This window comes from Coenobita brevimanus, chromosome 71 (genome assembly GCF_032717465.1).
Source record: "Coenobita brevimanus isolate Jiangsu-jjx chromosome 71, ASM3271746v2, whole genome shotgun sequence".
In the NCBI taxonomy this organism is placed as follows: domain Eukaryota; kingdom Metazoa; phylum Arthropoda; class Malacostraca; order Decapoda; family Coenobitidae; genus Coenobita; species Coenobita brevimanus.
Window position 1 is genome coordinate 49,102,833 of NC_137024.1, and position 17,591 is coordinate 49,120,423.

Sequence of the window (17,591 nt, forward strand, 5' to 3'; positions counted from 1 at the left end):
CGCCCTTTGTGCGTTGTTGCTAGTCACATAAACAGGGGCTTCATCATTCATTAGCACTGGTCTCCACTTAGCTAATTACCAGTCAATATATTTCCTACAAAAGCCAGTTTCTTCTCTTTCTCTCTGGCTGTGAGACGTGGTTTCTTTTATGCACAGAAGCTCTTACACCCAAGATAATTATGGATAGATTATTGCACACATCTCTGGAGGTACATTACCAAATAAATGCCCGCCTCCTCTCTCTCTCTCTCTCTCTCTCTCTCTCTCTCTCTCTCTCTCTCTCTCTCTCTCTCTCATTTGTTGGGCTGTAAAGGATGGGTGGATGTTCAACTGTCTTCCGGTGATTTCCAGGGTCTGGACAATAACCTGAGTCTACCAGGTGGGGGAAGGGGAGATAAGAACTTGGATTCATCCGTGTACTTGAAATTCTTCACCAAAAGTTGGACAGTTCATGCTTTCATACAAGTCTGGGTCGCTGTCTCTTTACTATGCTTTACTTAAAACAAAGCAGTAACAACGGCAATATTGCCCTTAGTTGTATGTCTCATTAGTAAATCTTGAAAATTAAAACAGTGGACTAAACACACACTACATGAAAAGTGTGTAGCGATGATGTTACTGTCAACAATGCCATAACCTTCCCACACCCTGGTGTTTGGCTGAAATCAATCGTTTGTGATAAGCTTCTCGGGGATATCGACTCGCTGCCAGACTATGACCTAAAATCATCCATGTCACGCAATAAACACTATCAGACGTTTTAAATGATATGTGCAGTGCTGCATGTTTCGGTTATCTCGTGTCAGTGTTTTCTGTGTCGTGTACATTCTAGTCAGTAATGGTAACCTCCAGTCACATGTTACTTCTTTTGAGCTATAAGGATCTAATTCAAATTTCTAGGGCCTCAATGAGTTCCCTCCAACTGAGGGAACTCATTTCTCTGCAAAATTTAAAAGAAAAGTGGGAAAACAATTAAGAAAAAGGATCGCAACTTTCACCCATTCAGCCTTCAGACGCCTTCAGACAGATATTTAAGAAAAATTGCAGACAGCAGCGCGCACATACTGTCTCATCCGTACTAGTCTCAGCGCGACCCTGAGGCGGATGAAGACCTCCCCAGACATCCAAAGCTGAAATTTGGACCTGTACTGTACAGCGATGGTTATGTATCATGTCGTAGTGAAACAGTGTCAGTCACGCAGCGTTACCTGCGTCAATCACAGCAGGACTCTGAAAGCGATGAAGAGCTCCTTAGTCAAGACCACGCAATCACACAGATGAGAGAGAGAGAGAGAGAGAGAGAGAGAGAGAGAGAGAGATTGAAATGGGGATCTTATCTGTAAAATAATTGCTGTGTGTCGTAATGTGTGGAAGTTTTAGATTTTCTGCGCCAGTCCCCGCACGACCCTGAGAATAATGAAAAGCTCGTCAGATGAGGTCACACAGATGGGAGAAAGAGGAGACGAAATAAGGATCTGAACTGTAAAGTAAACAGTGTCTCTTTTCCTCCAGTCTTGCTTTCATACCTGCGCCAGTCCCTGCACAACCCTCAGAGCAATGAAGAGTTCCTTAGACACGGCCAAACAGATAGGCGAGAGGAGTGCAAGGCCGGCGAGCACCACCAGACCAAGGCCAAACACCAGGCGGCCTCCCAGGTACTCTGACGCACGCCCTCCCACGAAACTGGTCATCGTGTACCCCCAAAAGAACGAACCCAGGATCAGACCTTGCGTTTGTTCGTCCCAGCTGAAGTCACCCTTCTGTTGGCGTAATAAACATCCGAATCATCATCATATCATCATCACCAGCAGCAGAAGCAGCTGCTGGGTTTGCTTGTCTTACCTGAGGCCGTCCTGTACGCGCAATGTAAAATAACGAACATTCATTATCATTGTCACTATCCTCATTATTCCTACCCTCACTATCGTATTCACCATCATCATCATCGTCATCGCAGTCAACACCACCACCACCACCACCATATTTTCCCCTAATGATTGAAGTGGGCAGGATTTAAAAAAAAAAAAAAAGAAAAGAAACATACAAAGGTTGGGCAGATATATCAGTAAACGCAGCAAGAAAACCTGCTGTGAACATCTCATGCAACTAAATACTGGCCTTTGCGCGTGCTTTTCAGTATAATTGGTGAGCACAAAACGCTGCCGAGATACATAATCCGCTGACCATAATTTGGATTTGAAAACAGCTGCCAAGAACTGTTCGGCAAGTGTGGGGTGGTAAAATATAAGATAATTGGTACAGCAAAGATTAGTTATCATCTCTTAACCAACCGCTGGGAGGCAAAACAGGAAAGAGAAGGAGAAGGAGGAGGGGGGAATAGGGAGAGAGTGGGAGGGAAGAGATGAGAGGGAAGGAGGGAAGCGATGGGAGAGAGGGAGGGAGAAGGTGGAAGATTAATACGAAATAGGTGGGGAGACTGAGGGAGGAGTCAAGGGAGAAAAGTGAATGAGAAGGGGAAATAGGAGGCAAGAGGTGAAAGCTGAGAAAGGGAGGGAAGAGAAAAGGAAGGAGAGGGAAGCAGAGAACAGTGACAGAGATGGAACACAGAAAAGTAAGGAGAAAGACAAAGGCGAAAAGGAGGGATGAAAGTGAGGGGGATAATATGGACAAGAAGGAACAGATAGGAAAAAAAAGGAAAGGGTTAACATTAAAACAAACAAGAAGGAAAATGGGGAGGAGGAAAAGGAGAAATGAGAAGGAAAAAACAAGAAACAGAGAGGAAAGAGAACGTAAGAAAGAATAATACAAATAACAACGCAGACCACTTCACTCATCACACTGACTGATATTATCTTTATCAGTATGTCGGAGAGAACAGACATGGGTGGGGCTGTGTGTGGTATTGTTTCCACTATGGCCACGACAGTGAACGACTGGTGAGGAGGAGGAAAGAGGAGAAGAGAGAAGAGAGGAAGAAAGCCCACAGAAAGAGGAATGGAGAGAAGAGAAGATGATCAAGTACAGAAAGAGGAATGGAGAAACGAGAGGGGAGATCGAAGGAAAGACAGAAAACTGGGACAGAGAGAGAAGAAGAAAGAAGCAAAGAGGAGAAAATAGGACCGGAGACGAAACAAACCGGAAAAATGATGATAGTCAACACAGACCATATCACTAACCAAATAACTGACATTGCCTCCATCAGTGTGCGGGAGAGGACAGACGTCGGTGAGGTTGTGAGCGAGTGGTACTGTTCCCACCATAGCCACGATAGCGATGGAGAGACCCACCCGCTCCATGAGGGACAGCATCAGCCCCAGGAATACCAGCAGACCCAGGGTGTGACGCGCTCCCCACATAGCGCCTCCTGACCGATACAAATTTTACAAGTGTCAGGATTAACTTTTTTACATATACTGATCTATTACTCATTCTACCATGTCTTTTCCTTCCATACTCTGTTCCACCTTGCTATACCTTATTTTTCCACGTACTGTCTTTTCATACTTTTTCTTTCCATAACCTGTTCCTGCTTTTACCTTATCGTACCTCACCTAGCTGTTCCACATCTTTCCTTAGCCATTCAATCAACACTAAACGTTTTCATGTCCTTGTCCTTCTGTAAGTGTTCTGCATATGCCGCCATTTCATTACTTGTCCTACCTTACCTTATCCTTTTCCTGCCCTTTCCCTCCTTCTAATCCTTCCATACGTTTTCCTTCTACATCCAGTCTTTTCATACCCTCCCTTTCCATAATCTCGTAACTTCCATACACAGTCTTTCCACAGCGTTCCTATGCACATTCATCAAGCAAACTTTCACGGCTCCCTCTACACCCTGCCTCCTCCACCTCCTGCTTATACATCCTGGTCACCTCTACACCCTGCCTTCAATATACCCTACTTCTGCTACACTCTTCCTCCCTACCTTCACTACACCCTACCTGCCTTCTCCACATCCTGCCTCCAATACACCCTGCCTTCATGACACTCTGGCTTCACTACACCCTATCTTCTTCACATTCTGCCTTCACCACACTGTTCCCCTGCACCCCGCCTCCATGCTTTCATTAAACCCTGTCTCCCTGCCTTCACTACACCCTGCCTCCCTGCTTTCACTACATCCTGGATTACTGCCTACAATACACCCTGTCTCCACTACACCCTACCTCCACTTTGCCTTGTTTTCACACCCTGATTCCACCTCAAAATCCTTCCTCCACTATATCTTATACCATCGTAACCACTTCAACCGGATGACGTTATTTTATAGTCTATTCTTCACATTGCTAGTCGTTTTTATTTTGATTTAGGAAGGCCCTCTAGTGGTGAATAAGTTAACGACTGTCTTTTAATTATAAGCCCTCAAGTTCAAAACGTTTCTACTAAACTGTACAAAATCATCTAGAGATAACAGCAATATAAAAAAAAAAGAAGGAGATACATTGTCGCACTAAGGGAGTTAACCTTGCTTTCTCAGCAATCCACTACGAGTTCAGTCCTCACTGTACCATCCGTCCAGCAACATAATTTACATTTCATGAAGGAGGACTACAGGGACTCAAGGAACGGACGTGTGGTAATATCTACGTCCAAGGTCGAAAAAGATGGATTATTCTGAAGCATCGCAGAAATAATTTTCCCATTATCCCGCTCTTTTAACTCACCCAGTATACAGGGATGACAGATTAGCGTGTTAGCGAGAGGTCAATATTTCCTGGTTCGTCTTTATTTTTACTGTCCTGCGAGAAATCCATTCATACTATATTAACCCTTTCAGTACGATTATTTTTTTAAGATGTGAAAGCATCTCTTGGCGCAGCCCATTCAGTCGGTCGCACCCTAAGGTTTTTCGGACGCAAGGTATGTCACTCCCGTAGATTTTACGACCCTCACAGCTTTGCATCTGTGTAGTACCTTTATTCCTTGTTGGTGTATTCTTGCTATCTCCAGACCATTTTATTTAGCTTAGGGGAGGCCTTTTGTACTGGAGAGGTTAATGAAACTTCTCTCTAAAGTCTCCACTTGGGAAGGTCTCTCCTAAGCTGACTAAATTTGTGTTGTGGTAGCATGAATATAGAAGAAAACATTTCACTGTACTGAGGGTGTAAGACAAAGGTTAAGATTCCAAGAAACGGTATCTCACCAATCTAAAAATCTCTTCATCTCTCTCTCTCTCTCTCTCTCTCTCTCTCTCTCTCTCTCATGACACACACACACACACACACACACACACACACACACACACACACACACACACACACATTCCTGTAAAGGTACAATTTAGCAAGAACGATCAGGTAAGCACACACACACACACACACACACACACACATTCCTGTAAAGACACAATTTGGCAAGAACGATTAGGTATGAACACACACACACACACACACACACACACACACACACACACACACACACACACTCCTGTAAAGACAATTTGGCAAGAACGATCAGGTAAGAACACACACACACACACACACATTCCTGTAAAGATAATCAGGTAAGAACAATTAGGTAAACACACACACACACACACACACACACACACACACACACACACACACACACACACACACACACATTCCTGTAAAGATAATCAGGTAAGAACAATTAGGTAAACACACACACACACACACACACACACACCATAACAAATGCTTTGATAATTATATATCCATCACCGTCACAACCTCATGACTATATCTTTGCAAGCATATCCTTGTCGCAGATTTAAGTTTGGACTTCTACACTCCATCCCGACCCGTTCCCCAAGGACAGAACAGGGTAGTCCGCATACAGTATTACGCATCTCGGTTTCGTGTATTGCAGAGACGGCTCCATCTGTTGTTGAGTCGAGAAATTTCTAGACAAACAAGGAATCAGTGGACGTATAAAAGCAAACTCTATAATGCATGAAAAGGTTAGTTATTCGATAGTAGGGAAATGGCGCAGAGTAGACACAGGTAACACCATAGGAAAATAACTCGCAACAGGCAGACCCTTGCGCACGGCTGGTAAGCCCCGCCCACCCACCCCCTCGTGACGTCACATGGAGCACCAAACTGGCTTTGTCATCCAACACATTTACTGAATAGCCAGATTTTGCGTACAAATTTCGGATCTTGGTTCTGTTTTTGGATCATTTTGCAGCAAACATTACAGGAATGATATACATATGTACTGTATATTCATATACAAATAATGTTACGGTTCTCGGCTGTATTTTGGCACTCATATCGGTAAAATGATGTTGTCTAACATACCTTAAAAAAAAAAAAAAAAAAAACGGTAAATATCTCGTTATTCTGTGGCTGGCTGAAACAATAATAATACCGTCGTTTCAGCTGCACTGATGAGTTAGCCCATGGTAAAATTACTACAAAGCTCTATATATATATATATATATATATATATATATATATATATATATATATATATATATATATATATATATATATACAAACAGCACTCTTAGAGTGCAACAATCGCGTCTATCAACTAGTTTAAAGACTGAATATTTTACTATGCTTTGTGACCTCGACCTTCGACAGATTGTTTCAAAATCGTTTTGTTTCATTCTTGCCTAACCTCTAACCCATCCACCGACTTTGGTTCATATCGGATCATAATTGAATGAGTTGACCTTGCCGAGTGATCTTAACATTTGACCATTCCCTGTGATCTTGGCCTTTGAATGCTTGTTCTCAAATTCGAATCCTGTTGCCCTTCTTTTAACGAGACTCCTTCCACGAAGCTTAGTCTACATCGGATGAAAATTGTTTACACTGACATTGCCATGCGACCCTGACCTTTGGCCTGTTGTTATAAAGAAAAGAAAAAAATCACCCTCTTCGGTGATTTTCAACTCATTCACCAAGTTTGACCAAAAAAATCAAAACCGTTTCAGTTATTTTCTTCACACTCAGACACATGGGTCGACCTTTGGCCTTGCCCTTTGACTGACCTTCAACTCATTATTCTCAAAACTGAATCCCTCCGTTTTTGCCCGACCCTAATCACTTCCACCAAAGTAGGTTCAAATCAGATCAAAACTATCTGAGTTGACCGTGCCCTTTAACCTCTCCCTGTGACCTTGACCTTTAATCTTTCCCTGTGAACTGACTAATTTTTCTCAAAGCAGAATCCTTTTATTCTTGCTTGTCATCAACCTTCCACAAAGTTTGGTGTAAGTCGGATAAAAACTTTAAGTTAACCTTCCCCTGTGACACCGATCTTTGACCTATTGTTCTAAAAACGACAAAGATTTTGTTCTTTGGCTGGCCCTCAACATTTTCCAAGGAGTTGGACTAAAATCGGATTAAAAACTACTTGAGTTACTTTGCTATCACACACACACACACACACACACACACACACACACACACACACACACACACACACAGGTCGACCTTTGACCTTGGCCTGTCAACTTGGCCTCTGACTGTTGTCAAAACTGAGTAACTTTATTCAAATCTTAATCTCAACGCGGCTCCTATGTTTGGTCAAAACTGGATAAAACTTTAAGTTGAATCTGGAATGGCAAACTTTGACCTTTTCATACAACCCTAACCTTGGCCTATTGTTCTTAAAATCAACAACTTTGCTCAATGGCTGCCATTCAGCCCTTCCACCTACTTTGGTTAAAAGTATATACAAACTATACGAGTTATTTTGTTAATACACAGGCAGAGATAAACACACACACACACACACACACACACACACACACACACACACACACACACACACACACACACACGCCGATCAAATCACTGTTTCCGTTACCACTGTGCAAGCGCAGGGGTTAAAGGGTAATGTGCGACTATGTTATAGTTATTTACGCAGAACTTGCACTACGGTATTTCGGAATTCTTCGTCCTGTTTCAAAATGTGAAGCACAGCGGAAATTAAAATTCTCTCTCTCTCTCTCTCTCTCTCTCTCTCTCTCTCTCTCTCTCTCTCCCCGTCAACACTCGGGAACACTGGTAAGGTACAGTACTTTATGGGTCTTGTTACTAAAACTGAGTGCGCGAAGCTGTTGGCAAGCCGTAATTAATGACGGTCGTTTTAAAGCACCTGCGAAATCAAAGGCAGTATGAGACAAAAAGACCAACCCAAATAAACTGTCCCTCTGGGTAAACAAAACAATCAAAACTAACACAATGACAATTTCATGACATGCAAAAACCAATACAGACCAAAATAAAGATGAATCCACAGAGACTATAGTCCACTTCGTTACAACCTGTAAACCTATGTGTTAAAGTAAAGGAGATATAAAGGATTTAAAGTTTAAAAAATAGAAAAATGGTCATAAGTCGGCCATCTTGGATTTTTTCAAAATTTCGAAAATACGGGCATCAAACTCCTCTATGGCCCTACAATCATACAGAATATGAGAAAATTCCAACAAATGGTTTCTGAGATACAGCTTGGAATGGACGAACGGACGTACGGACGGACGGACATGACCTAAGATTCCACTTCGTGAGAAACGAAGTGGAATAACAAAATGGCCAGGTATGCAAGACAGCAAGAGTACTTTTTTTTTTTTTTTTTTTTTTTTTTTACCACCAACAGGTGCCAACATAGACGTTGGCAGGGAGAAGAGGGGAGAGAGGGGTGAGGGTAGGTGGGAAGGGAAAGAGAATGTAGAAGGAAAGGAGGGAGGAAGAGAGAGAGAAGGGAGGAGAGGAGAGGAAGAGAGGAGAATGGGTGGAAGGAAGAGAGGAAGGAAGAAGAGGAGAGTGACAGGATGCGGGGAGATGGGGAAAGAAAAAATGGAGATGAGGAAACAGAGGACGATGGACAAGAAGGGCAAGGAGGGTAGAAAGGAGAAGAAAGAGAAGATGGGGAGAAGATACAGAAGGAATGGGAAAAATGATAAACGGAGATGGAAGGAAACAGAAAGAAATTGAGGCCATTGGAGGTGGGAGGAGAGGAGAGAGCTGACATAAAAGAAGGGAACAAGAGGAGAAGTATGGGAGAGGGAAATAAAAGACATGAAAACGAGGGAGGAAAAAAAAAAAAGAGAGAGAGAGATGGAAGAGAGGGGAAAGGAGAAGGAAGGGGACATGGAAAGGAGGAAGGAGAAAAGTGGAGAGATGAAGAAGTGGAAAGAGAAGGAAACGAATAAACTGAAAAGAAAAACCAATTTGCCTATAAGCAAGTGACATCCTGCAGAATCTGTTACATCATTCTTACTACATGGCAGCAGGTGAGACTGTCAGTATTAGGCAATAGATTTTTAAAGATATATTACGTCTTACATCATTCGTACAGTAACACATCACTTCTGAATTACAATGTTGGGTTCAGATCTTGTTGTACAATGATTTGGGTGGAAAGTAGAATAAAAAGATATTGTAAGAAAATACCCTTGAGTAATACCATCCGATCTGCAACCTGCTACGGTTTAAAAAAAAAAAAAAGACAGACAGAAAGAAAGACAGATACATAACGATCTCTTCCTTAAAAACAACTTAAACTTTCATACCGAGTTACGTTTTATCCTCTGTTTTGAGCAACCTGAACTTGAGACTGTATATTGTATATTGAGTCAAATCATTACTATCTGGTCTATCTATGTTATCTGACTATCTAATCGCGTGAATTTGGCGACCAATTTGTTAGATGATTTTAACTCCATCCCAAGGAAGCATTTTTACCACATTCTTGTTACCAACAGACGACAATAATCAGCCTCGGAGGTGGTGTGTGATAGTAAAAGTTTCATGAACGCTGTATTTCACCCTTATCTCACTCATATGCTGAAAGTATAATTCAGTAACTTATCGCTTATCAGTAAGATGGTGCTATTTTTAAGAGGATAATTTCTTGGAGGTTCTATATGTCTCTGTCGGCTTTATGCATTCCCACACATGATGAATACTATAATAAAATTGCATCATATCAAAGCAATCTCTCTCTCTCTCTCTCTCTCTCTCTCTCTCTCTCTCTCTCTCTCTCTCTCTCTCTCTCTCTCTCTCATTAAAATACTTACCGTCTTTAATACAGTCGTCTAGGGTTGTCTCGGTGCTGTTTATAATTACATCCCTATTACAGACCATCGCCTCCCATTCTCCATTTTCTTCCTCTTCTTTTCCTTGATTTCTTGCTTCGTTTACTGCATTTCCATCACCCTCCTCCTGTTCCTCCTCCATCTCTTTTCTTCTTGGGGTAGACATTGCAGTCTTCGATTCAAGAGAGGAAACAGAGGTGCCGAGAGTTGATTGCGTCTGGTGGATGAAAAAAAAAAAAAAATAGATAACATGGTCCTGGTCCACCGCTTAGTTTTAGCTAGTACCGCAAACATTGAACTGATTTTTTTTTTTAATACAAGGAAGAAGGAACCTAAGGCCAGGAACCAGCAAACTGTTCCCTAAAAAAAAAAAAAACACACACACACACGTTAATTTGCTGATTTGATAGGTTAATTTTAACATGGAAATGTTACATTAGGATGATGATGATGATGATGATGATGTGCATGAGGAGGAGCAAAAGGTAGATGATGGTTGTGATGATGAGGGTGATGGTGGTGGTGATGATGATGATGATGATGGTGATGGAGGTTGTGATGATAAATGACGAAAAACTAAGATAAAGATTAAGATGAAGATTATAATGGTATTTAGTTAAAGATATATAACGATAACGAGGATGAAAGAAAAAATAATAATGTGAAGGTGATGGTAAGGATTGATGACGAACAAAGATGAAAATAACGATGACGAAATTTTATCTCATCCCGTGAAATAGTTTCATCCTTAGCCTACACTCTCTTACGTAGTTTTGTTCTCAGTCTCTCTCTCTTCTCCCAACTACATCATTCTTACACTTTCTTACCATGTTCTCGGCCACTCTCTCTTCCTCCTCCCAACCACCTCAACTCTTACGCTTTTACATAACCTGTTCTCGGTCTCCGTCTTCTGCTCATTTTAACCACTTCACTCTGATACTCTCTTTTACGTAATTTTGTACTTAGTCTTCCTCTCTTTCGAAACACCTCACTTGCATATACTTTTTTACGTAGCCTTGTTCTTGGTCATCCTCTCCTCCTTCCAAACAATACACACTCATACACCCACTTAGTCTCTCACTCTCCATTCATTCCGTATCGCCGAGCCACCGTAGTGTGTCTTCTAATTTGTCCCACCAAATCAGCCTCGACATTACATTCTTCACGAATCCAGTCATTTATCTTTCAATCCAACCAAAACTACTTTCTTGGCAACTTGTGTTTTCATTTTTTATCTTTGTCCCTCAGGTATTGTTCACGCTTCACTCCTGTACGCTAGTACTGAAACTAGTAAATACTGTCATGCATGACTTTCCTTTCTCCCACACTTACTTCCCCATAAAAAAAAAAAAAAAAAAAAAAAAAATGATCTCTGCACCTCTGCCACATTTTCTTTTTTTTTTTTTTTTTTTGCACTTTTTCTTTCCCTCCTTCAATCCAAGTACAGAATTTTTATTAAACTGTTACTGTCTCTTGACGGTTTGAATAAGCTTGGTATAGACTCTCGGAACTGGAGGGGTTAGGCTTGGTTAACTCCTTCGCTGCTGGAGGTCCATCTTAACTGAATAGAAGTGTTTGGTGCTAGCAAGAATAGAATGAAAAAACATCATCATTAACATCAGCATCATCAGCATTATTGTCACTACAATCTCATTATCACTATCGTGAATTAAGTCGATGGGATCCACCCTTACAACGCATCACGAATCCTTGATCATCTTCACATTCTCCAATTCCTGTGCCCTCAACTCCTTCAGTGAGGTGACGTCAAGTATTTTATTCTTGCCCCCTCCTGACTTTTCTGTGGCGCTCAGGACGGATCTCCCTTAGCAAAGAGGATGATAGAGTTTGTGTCTATCACCACAAGACGTTTCTCATAGAGTGAATATAATCGTCAGGTAGCAGTATGAATGAGATAAAGATGATGTAATACAAAAGAAGCTACATCTCATCACATTTATTCGATTGGATGCGTTTATCACCCACCACTGCCACTTCACTCTTATCTTAAATACATCTCACACACACACACACACACACACACACACACACACACACACACACACACACACACACACACACTCTCTCTCTCTGTAAGCTATTGTGTATTGACCTGTAACTGTGTTGTTTGTTTATTAGGCATTAATCAGACGCATCGGTATTATGATAACAGTATGTCCCTGATTGTCAAGGATCCTAACCCTTTCAGTCCCAGTACCTCATTCAGATTTAACCCAACATAACCCCTTCAACCCGATGACTTTTTTTTTTTTATTACTGCTACTGACAGACAATATTACTCGGCACTGATGAGACTTTTCGAACAGGTGTTAGATACAGGCTATGCATGTTCACTTCTGAATAATATATTTATGAATTCAAATGTCCTGCAGTTTAAAACATGGAGGGCGTACCAATAACCACAGAACACCATGTTCCTTAAGGTGACTAGATGTTTCCTTGGCAGGTTAAATAGTACAGAATATGATTTTCTTTCATCCTGTGCTATGAAATTTCCACAAGAGCTTTCTATGCTGAATGGTATTTTTTCTCACCATTTCCTGCCTGAATCGGCTGGAGGGTTTGGTGTGTGGGGGGAGCCTTTCTATTTTCCTATCCGTGTCTTTGAAGGATAGAATAGTTACGTTAGTTATAGCCTATCCTGTAATAAACAGCCTCGAAAGGACCAGAAGGTCTGTTTTTGTTTGCTTTCCTTTTGTAGGCTACTCTTTTGTACTTGGCGCTAGAGTGGGATGGCTTCACGAGGAGGCACTGATATAACCAAGCGGTGTAGCTGCCCGGTTACACAAACGTCCCTCAGGTCCCTCTCTATCCCCAGAAAAAAGAAGGATAGTGGACTGGAGTAGGAGGGCAACTTCTTCCTGCAGTCCACTGGGCTAATATTTCATAATTATGAACCTGGGCATCATCAAAAACAACAACAACAATAACTACTACAACTGCTACTACTACTACTACTACTAATAATAATAATAACAACAATAATGAATTTCCATCCACCCATCATCCAATCCCACGTTGCCCCATGAAGAGCGTAGGATCCCGGGGCTAAGCAAGTTGGTCCTGACATTTAAGATGAGAGTGACCAGCCTCACTCATCCCTGAGTGGCATTACATGAGAAAGAAACTCCAACCACCCCTTGAATATAAACCTTCACAGGCTCAATCCGATTGGAGCGCCGTAATTACCCACTAAACCATCAGGCGCCAAAATTTGGTTATATAGTTACCACTAAGCGTAGTGTAAAGTCACCCACAGGCAGAAGGAAGAGGAAAGAATGAAGGAAAGAAAGACAAAGGGAGTGTAAAGTCACCCGCAGGAAGAACGACCAGGAAAGACTGAAGGAAAGACAGAAGAGGATGGAAGGAAAGAAGGATGGAAGAGAGGAAAGGGCAGACACCCGAGAGCAGCACTACATCGAGTGAGTGGATGGTGAGCGCCCCCACCTACTCTTAGTAATGAATTTAATAATAATAATAATGCTCGTACTGCTACTACTACTTCATTTGTACAGACTTGGCCAGAACTGAATGAATTAGTTTGGAGGCGGCATGACTATAACAGAAAATATGTAATCAGATAGAAGGGGTTAAGAGGAGCACCTTAACAATGAGAGAGTTGTTGAAAGTTTGTGTAACCCCTCCACTTCGAAAGATCAATCCTGAGGCGAAAATCAAATTGTCTGGAGATGGCAAGAATAAAAATATGTTTTGAACATGACTGTGTGCAACACACATTTTAGGAATAGAGTGTTTAGTGTCTGTGATAAGTGGGTGAATAAGAGATGTAGTGGTATTAGAGGTAGACTAGGAGATAATGCTGATTTCATGTGTCCGGTGTGTCGGGGAGAGCATGTAAATACCGTATTGCCAGGCGTGAAAAGATTGAACTTGCTGGTGAATCTCTTGAGTGTATGGAAGAGTTTTGTTATTTGGGAGACGTGTTATGTGCTGGAGGTGGGGCAGGAGTTAGCTCTGTGGCTAGAGTGAGGAGTGGTTGGAAGAAGTTCAGGGAGCTGTTGCCTCTCTTGACACTGAGAGGGTTCTCCCTCTGTACAAAGGGATCTTTGTATGCGGCATGTGTTAGGAATGTAATACTGTATGGTAGTGAGGCCTGGGCAGTTAAGGAAGAGGATATTCGCAGGCTAAAACGTACAGAAATGGCAATGATTAGGTGGATGTCCGGTGCGTCCTTAAATGCAAGGCCTGGGGGGGGCTAGGTTTACGATGGAAGAGTTGAGAGGTAGGATGGGAATGGAGTGTATTAGTGTTGTGATGAGGAAAGGTAGCTTGAGATGGTTTGGGCATGTGGAGAGGATGGGGGATGATAACTGGGTGCAGAAAGTGAGAAGAGTTAATGTTGGAGGTAGGGAAGTGAGAGGTAGACCGAAAATGACCTGGGAGGAGGTCATTAAGTGTGACCTCAGGGTTAGGGGACTAAACAGGGAAGCCACCAGCGATCAAGAAGCATGGAGAGCTGCCATTAGGTGACCAAGGCCAGCGCATGCAAACATGTTGGAGCTTTCAAAAACGAAAACGAAAAGGATGGGACTGAGAGGGTTAAACCTGTTATGATCTGGACATCTCTAGCGTTATGATCCAGCTAATACAAGATGATTTCATTCAGTTGAGGGTGAGTCACAGCATCTTGGCACTGTTAATACGGGTACCAATAATAATTCTGGTATTTAATAACTCTAGTATTTAAATCCAGCTAACGGCAAACAATTGAATTCGGCCGAGTGTGTCATTGGTGCTTCAGAATGTTAAGGAATTTCCAGGGTAGACATTCCTCCATAACAACTGACTAAGGTTAGAAACAATTCCGCCTGTCGTATTTAATCTACTGGATATTTCACTCGGGCTTAGTTGTGATGGCATTATGAAACCCTTCCAGTTCGAAAAGTTTCTCCAAAGCTTCAAAACTGTCTGGCCGTGGCAAGATTATAATAGTAAAAGAGTCATCGTAGTGGAGTAAATCAGTGTAATTTTCCTGTTTGATGCAGTAGGTCTCTTGGAGATTAATCTACAGTAATCGTCTGACGTCAGCATGATAATATAAGCCAAAGAATTCATTGCGTATAAAATAAAACCACTTTTTTAAGTTGTAAGCTATAGTGTTAATTAAACTGCTATCCGAAAGGATGCGAGATCGATTCCAGACTGAAGCAAGGAACCGTTTAGTAACCTGAATTTCGTTACAACCAATATGTCCTGAAAACGCCCGCGGTAATACTATCAGTCCTGAATGAGACAGCCCTAGAATGTAATCAGTGTGAACGGCGTGCACTAGCGCAGGAGGAATGACATGTGAAAGCTGTGTGTCACGTAGAACTTCTGGGTCTTAAGGAATGAACTGTACAGCAAATGGCCAGTCAGAACAAATCAGTATATAAATATATAAATAATAGATAAGCACTGTAATATTTTTCCTCCTTAAGTAACCATACATATTTTCGATTAGCCTTCGTATAGCATCAACCTACGTTTTTAGTTACTAAGAATTAACTCGAAACATACAAATATCACTCACCCCATCCGATCGGATCACGCATTTTTCATCAGACCACCACCAGATGAACAGGAGCGTTCACAAACTCTCAAAAGTCGCCAATTTTCACCTGATAACTTAATTTGAAGAATAAAAATGCGGCCAACTTAACTAATGTTTTGTGTTTATCACTTCGTTCATAAGTATGATTTTATGAACATATTTACTCAACAAACTGAGGAAAAGAAGCCTCAGTAAAGGGAGTCAATAAACTAACTAAACTAACCGTCTAAACCTCGGGACAAATATTCTTCGTAATTTAAAACCGATTACTTTTATTCCAGCCGTGTGTTTTAATATAGTTTTACTCAAATAAAACTTTCTGAAATATACATGAAACTAACAAGAAGTTGTTTGGCTGCAAAATATTTATGGGAATCAGATGAATATTGTATGCACTCACCCACGCCATGTTTTGTTGTCGTCTTGCTGGAAACATAGGCTTGCGATTTCGGTCGGCGGCTTCGTCTTCGCATGATTTTGCCTTTCATAGATTGTGCCGTTTCTATAATGTAGTCGGTAAATTCTCTTCAGTATTTGTCAGATGAAACATTAATCTCTTTGATAACTAAATGATAAGTGTTTCCAATTAAACATGCAGCGAGACTTCTAATGTGATAAAATGCAAACGGACCACTTGTTTTATGCATTCCAGTAAGTACTGCAGTATTTTGCTTAGTAAATCATATATAGAAAACTCGTATAATAATCAATGATTACAGTATTGAAGAATTTATGTACTCTTCATCACTAAATATCATAGATGGGATTTTAGAAAATCTACGGCTGTGCAAGCCGGGAGTAGTTGACCGAGTTCCAAATTAAATTACCCGGAGATTACTGGCAACTCCTGCGTTTCTGAACGCCCCTAAAGACGTCTTGTAGTGGAGAGGTTGAAGGCTAAACTCTATGCCCTCCATTTCGAAAAATTTCTCCTCAGCTGCATAAAATCACCTGAAGGTATTAAGCATTGTTTAAAAAGCGTCAAGAGTGAGGGGGTTAATTCTAGATACCTCGTTCCTCTGGTCAGTGATAAACTTCTTTTTACTTTGTTAGTACAATGTCTTCTTTTTAGTTTGTTCATGTTAAGTCCAGGTGATTTTACTCAGCTGTTGAGGAACTTTTCGGAATGAAGCTGTCAGATGTAGCTTTCCTTAACCCCCTCATTAAAAAATATCTGACATAGGATAAATAAAACAGTCTAGTGGAAGCAGAAATTATATAAAAAAGACCTCGTGAAGATGGGGATAATAGAGGGTTTTGCTAACTCCTTCATCACGTGGGTTCTCTTCTAAGCTGAATAAAATCGTCCGGTGTCAGCATACGCAAAGATGAAGTTTAACAACATCGTCTGGTGGCAACAAGAATAAAATGCTAAAGGTGAATAAACTCGTCTGGCGATGGCAACAATAAAATGGTGCAAAAATCGTCTGACAATAAAATGCACAGCTAACGTGAGCAAAGTCGTCAGGTGTCGGCAAGAATATAATGCAGAACTTGAACAGATTTGTCTGGTAACAGCAGGAATACAGTGACAAAACTGATAATTCCTCTCGCGGTAGCAAGAATATGATTGGAAAACAAAAATAATCATGGAGAAGGGTGGGGGGTTGGAAGAATTTCGCCCGCTTTTGTAGAAGTTGCATGTTTGGGGAAATTTAACATTTTCGGCCCGACCTGGACCCTCTTCAAATTATCTCCACACTACACAACTATTCTCCAAAGAGGTTAAAATTCTTCCGTTGAACAATTAACGGTACTATACTGTCAATACACGATGGATGAAAGGGTTTATGAATGTGCTGTAGTTCCTTCTCTGTAACTTGGGCCAAATTTTGTCTCTGCAACTTACTTTCATGTAGATCAGTGGTAAGAAAAAAAAAAAAATAAAATAAAAAGACTACTGCAGCTCTAAATCCTTTAAACAGCACAAATTCGTGACGAGCATCTTATTCTAGTGTTAATCTATCGCTACAACTCAACATGCAAATTGGAGGGACTGCAGTTTTAGGCCATGTTAAGAGTTGTTGTTGA

The 17,591-nt window shown here is 41.3% G+C and overlaps 1 protein-coding gene across 1 annotated transcript in view; it reads right to left on the minus strand.

The window, feature by feature from the left end:
- Positions 1–17,591, minus strand: part of LOC145406591 (putative inorganic phosphate cotransporter) — a 60,309-nt gene that overhangs the window by 18,197 nt on the left and 24,521 nt on the right. Inside the window, exons 2-4 of the mRNA XM_080277666.1 lie at positions 3,150–3,325; positions 1,527–1,760; positions 1,209–1,230 (exon numbers count right to left, since the gene is read on the minus strand). Of these exons, the coding sequence (XP_080133792.1) occupies positions 1,209–1,230; positions 1,527–1,760; positions 3,150–3,325 (432 nt within the window). The remainder of the gene's footprint in view (positions 1–1,208; positions 1,231–1,526; positions 1,761–3,149; positions 3,326–17,591) is intronic.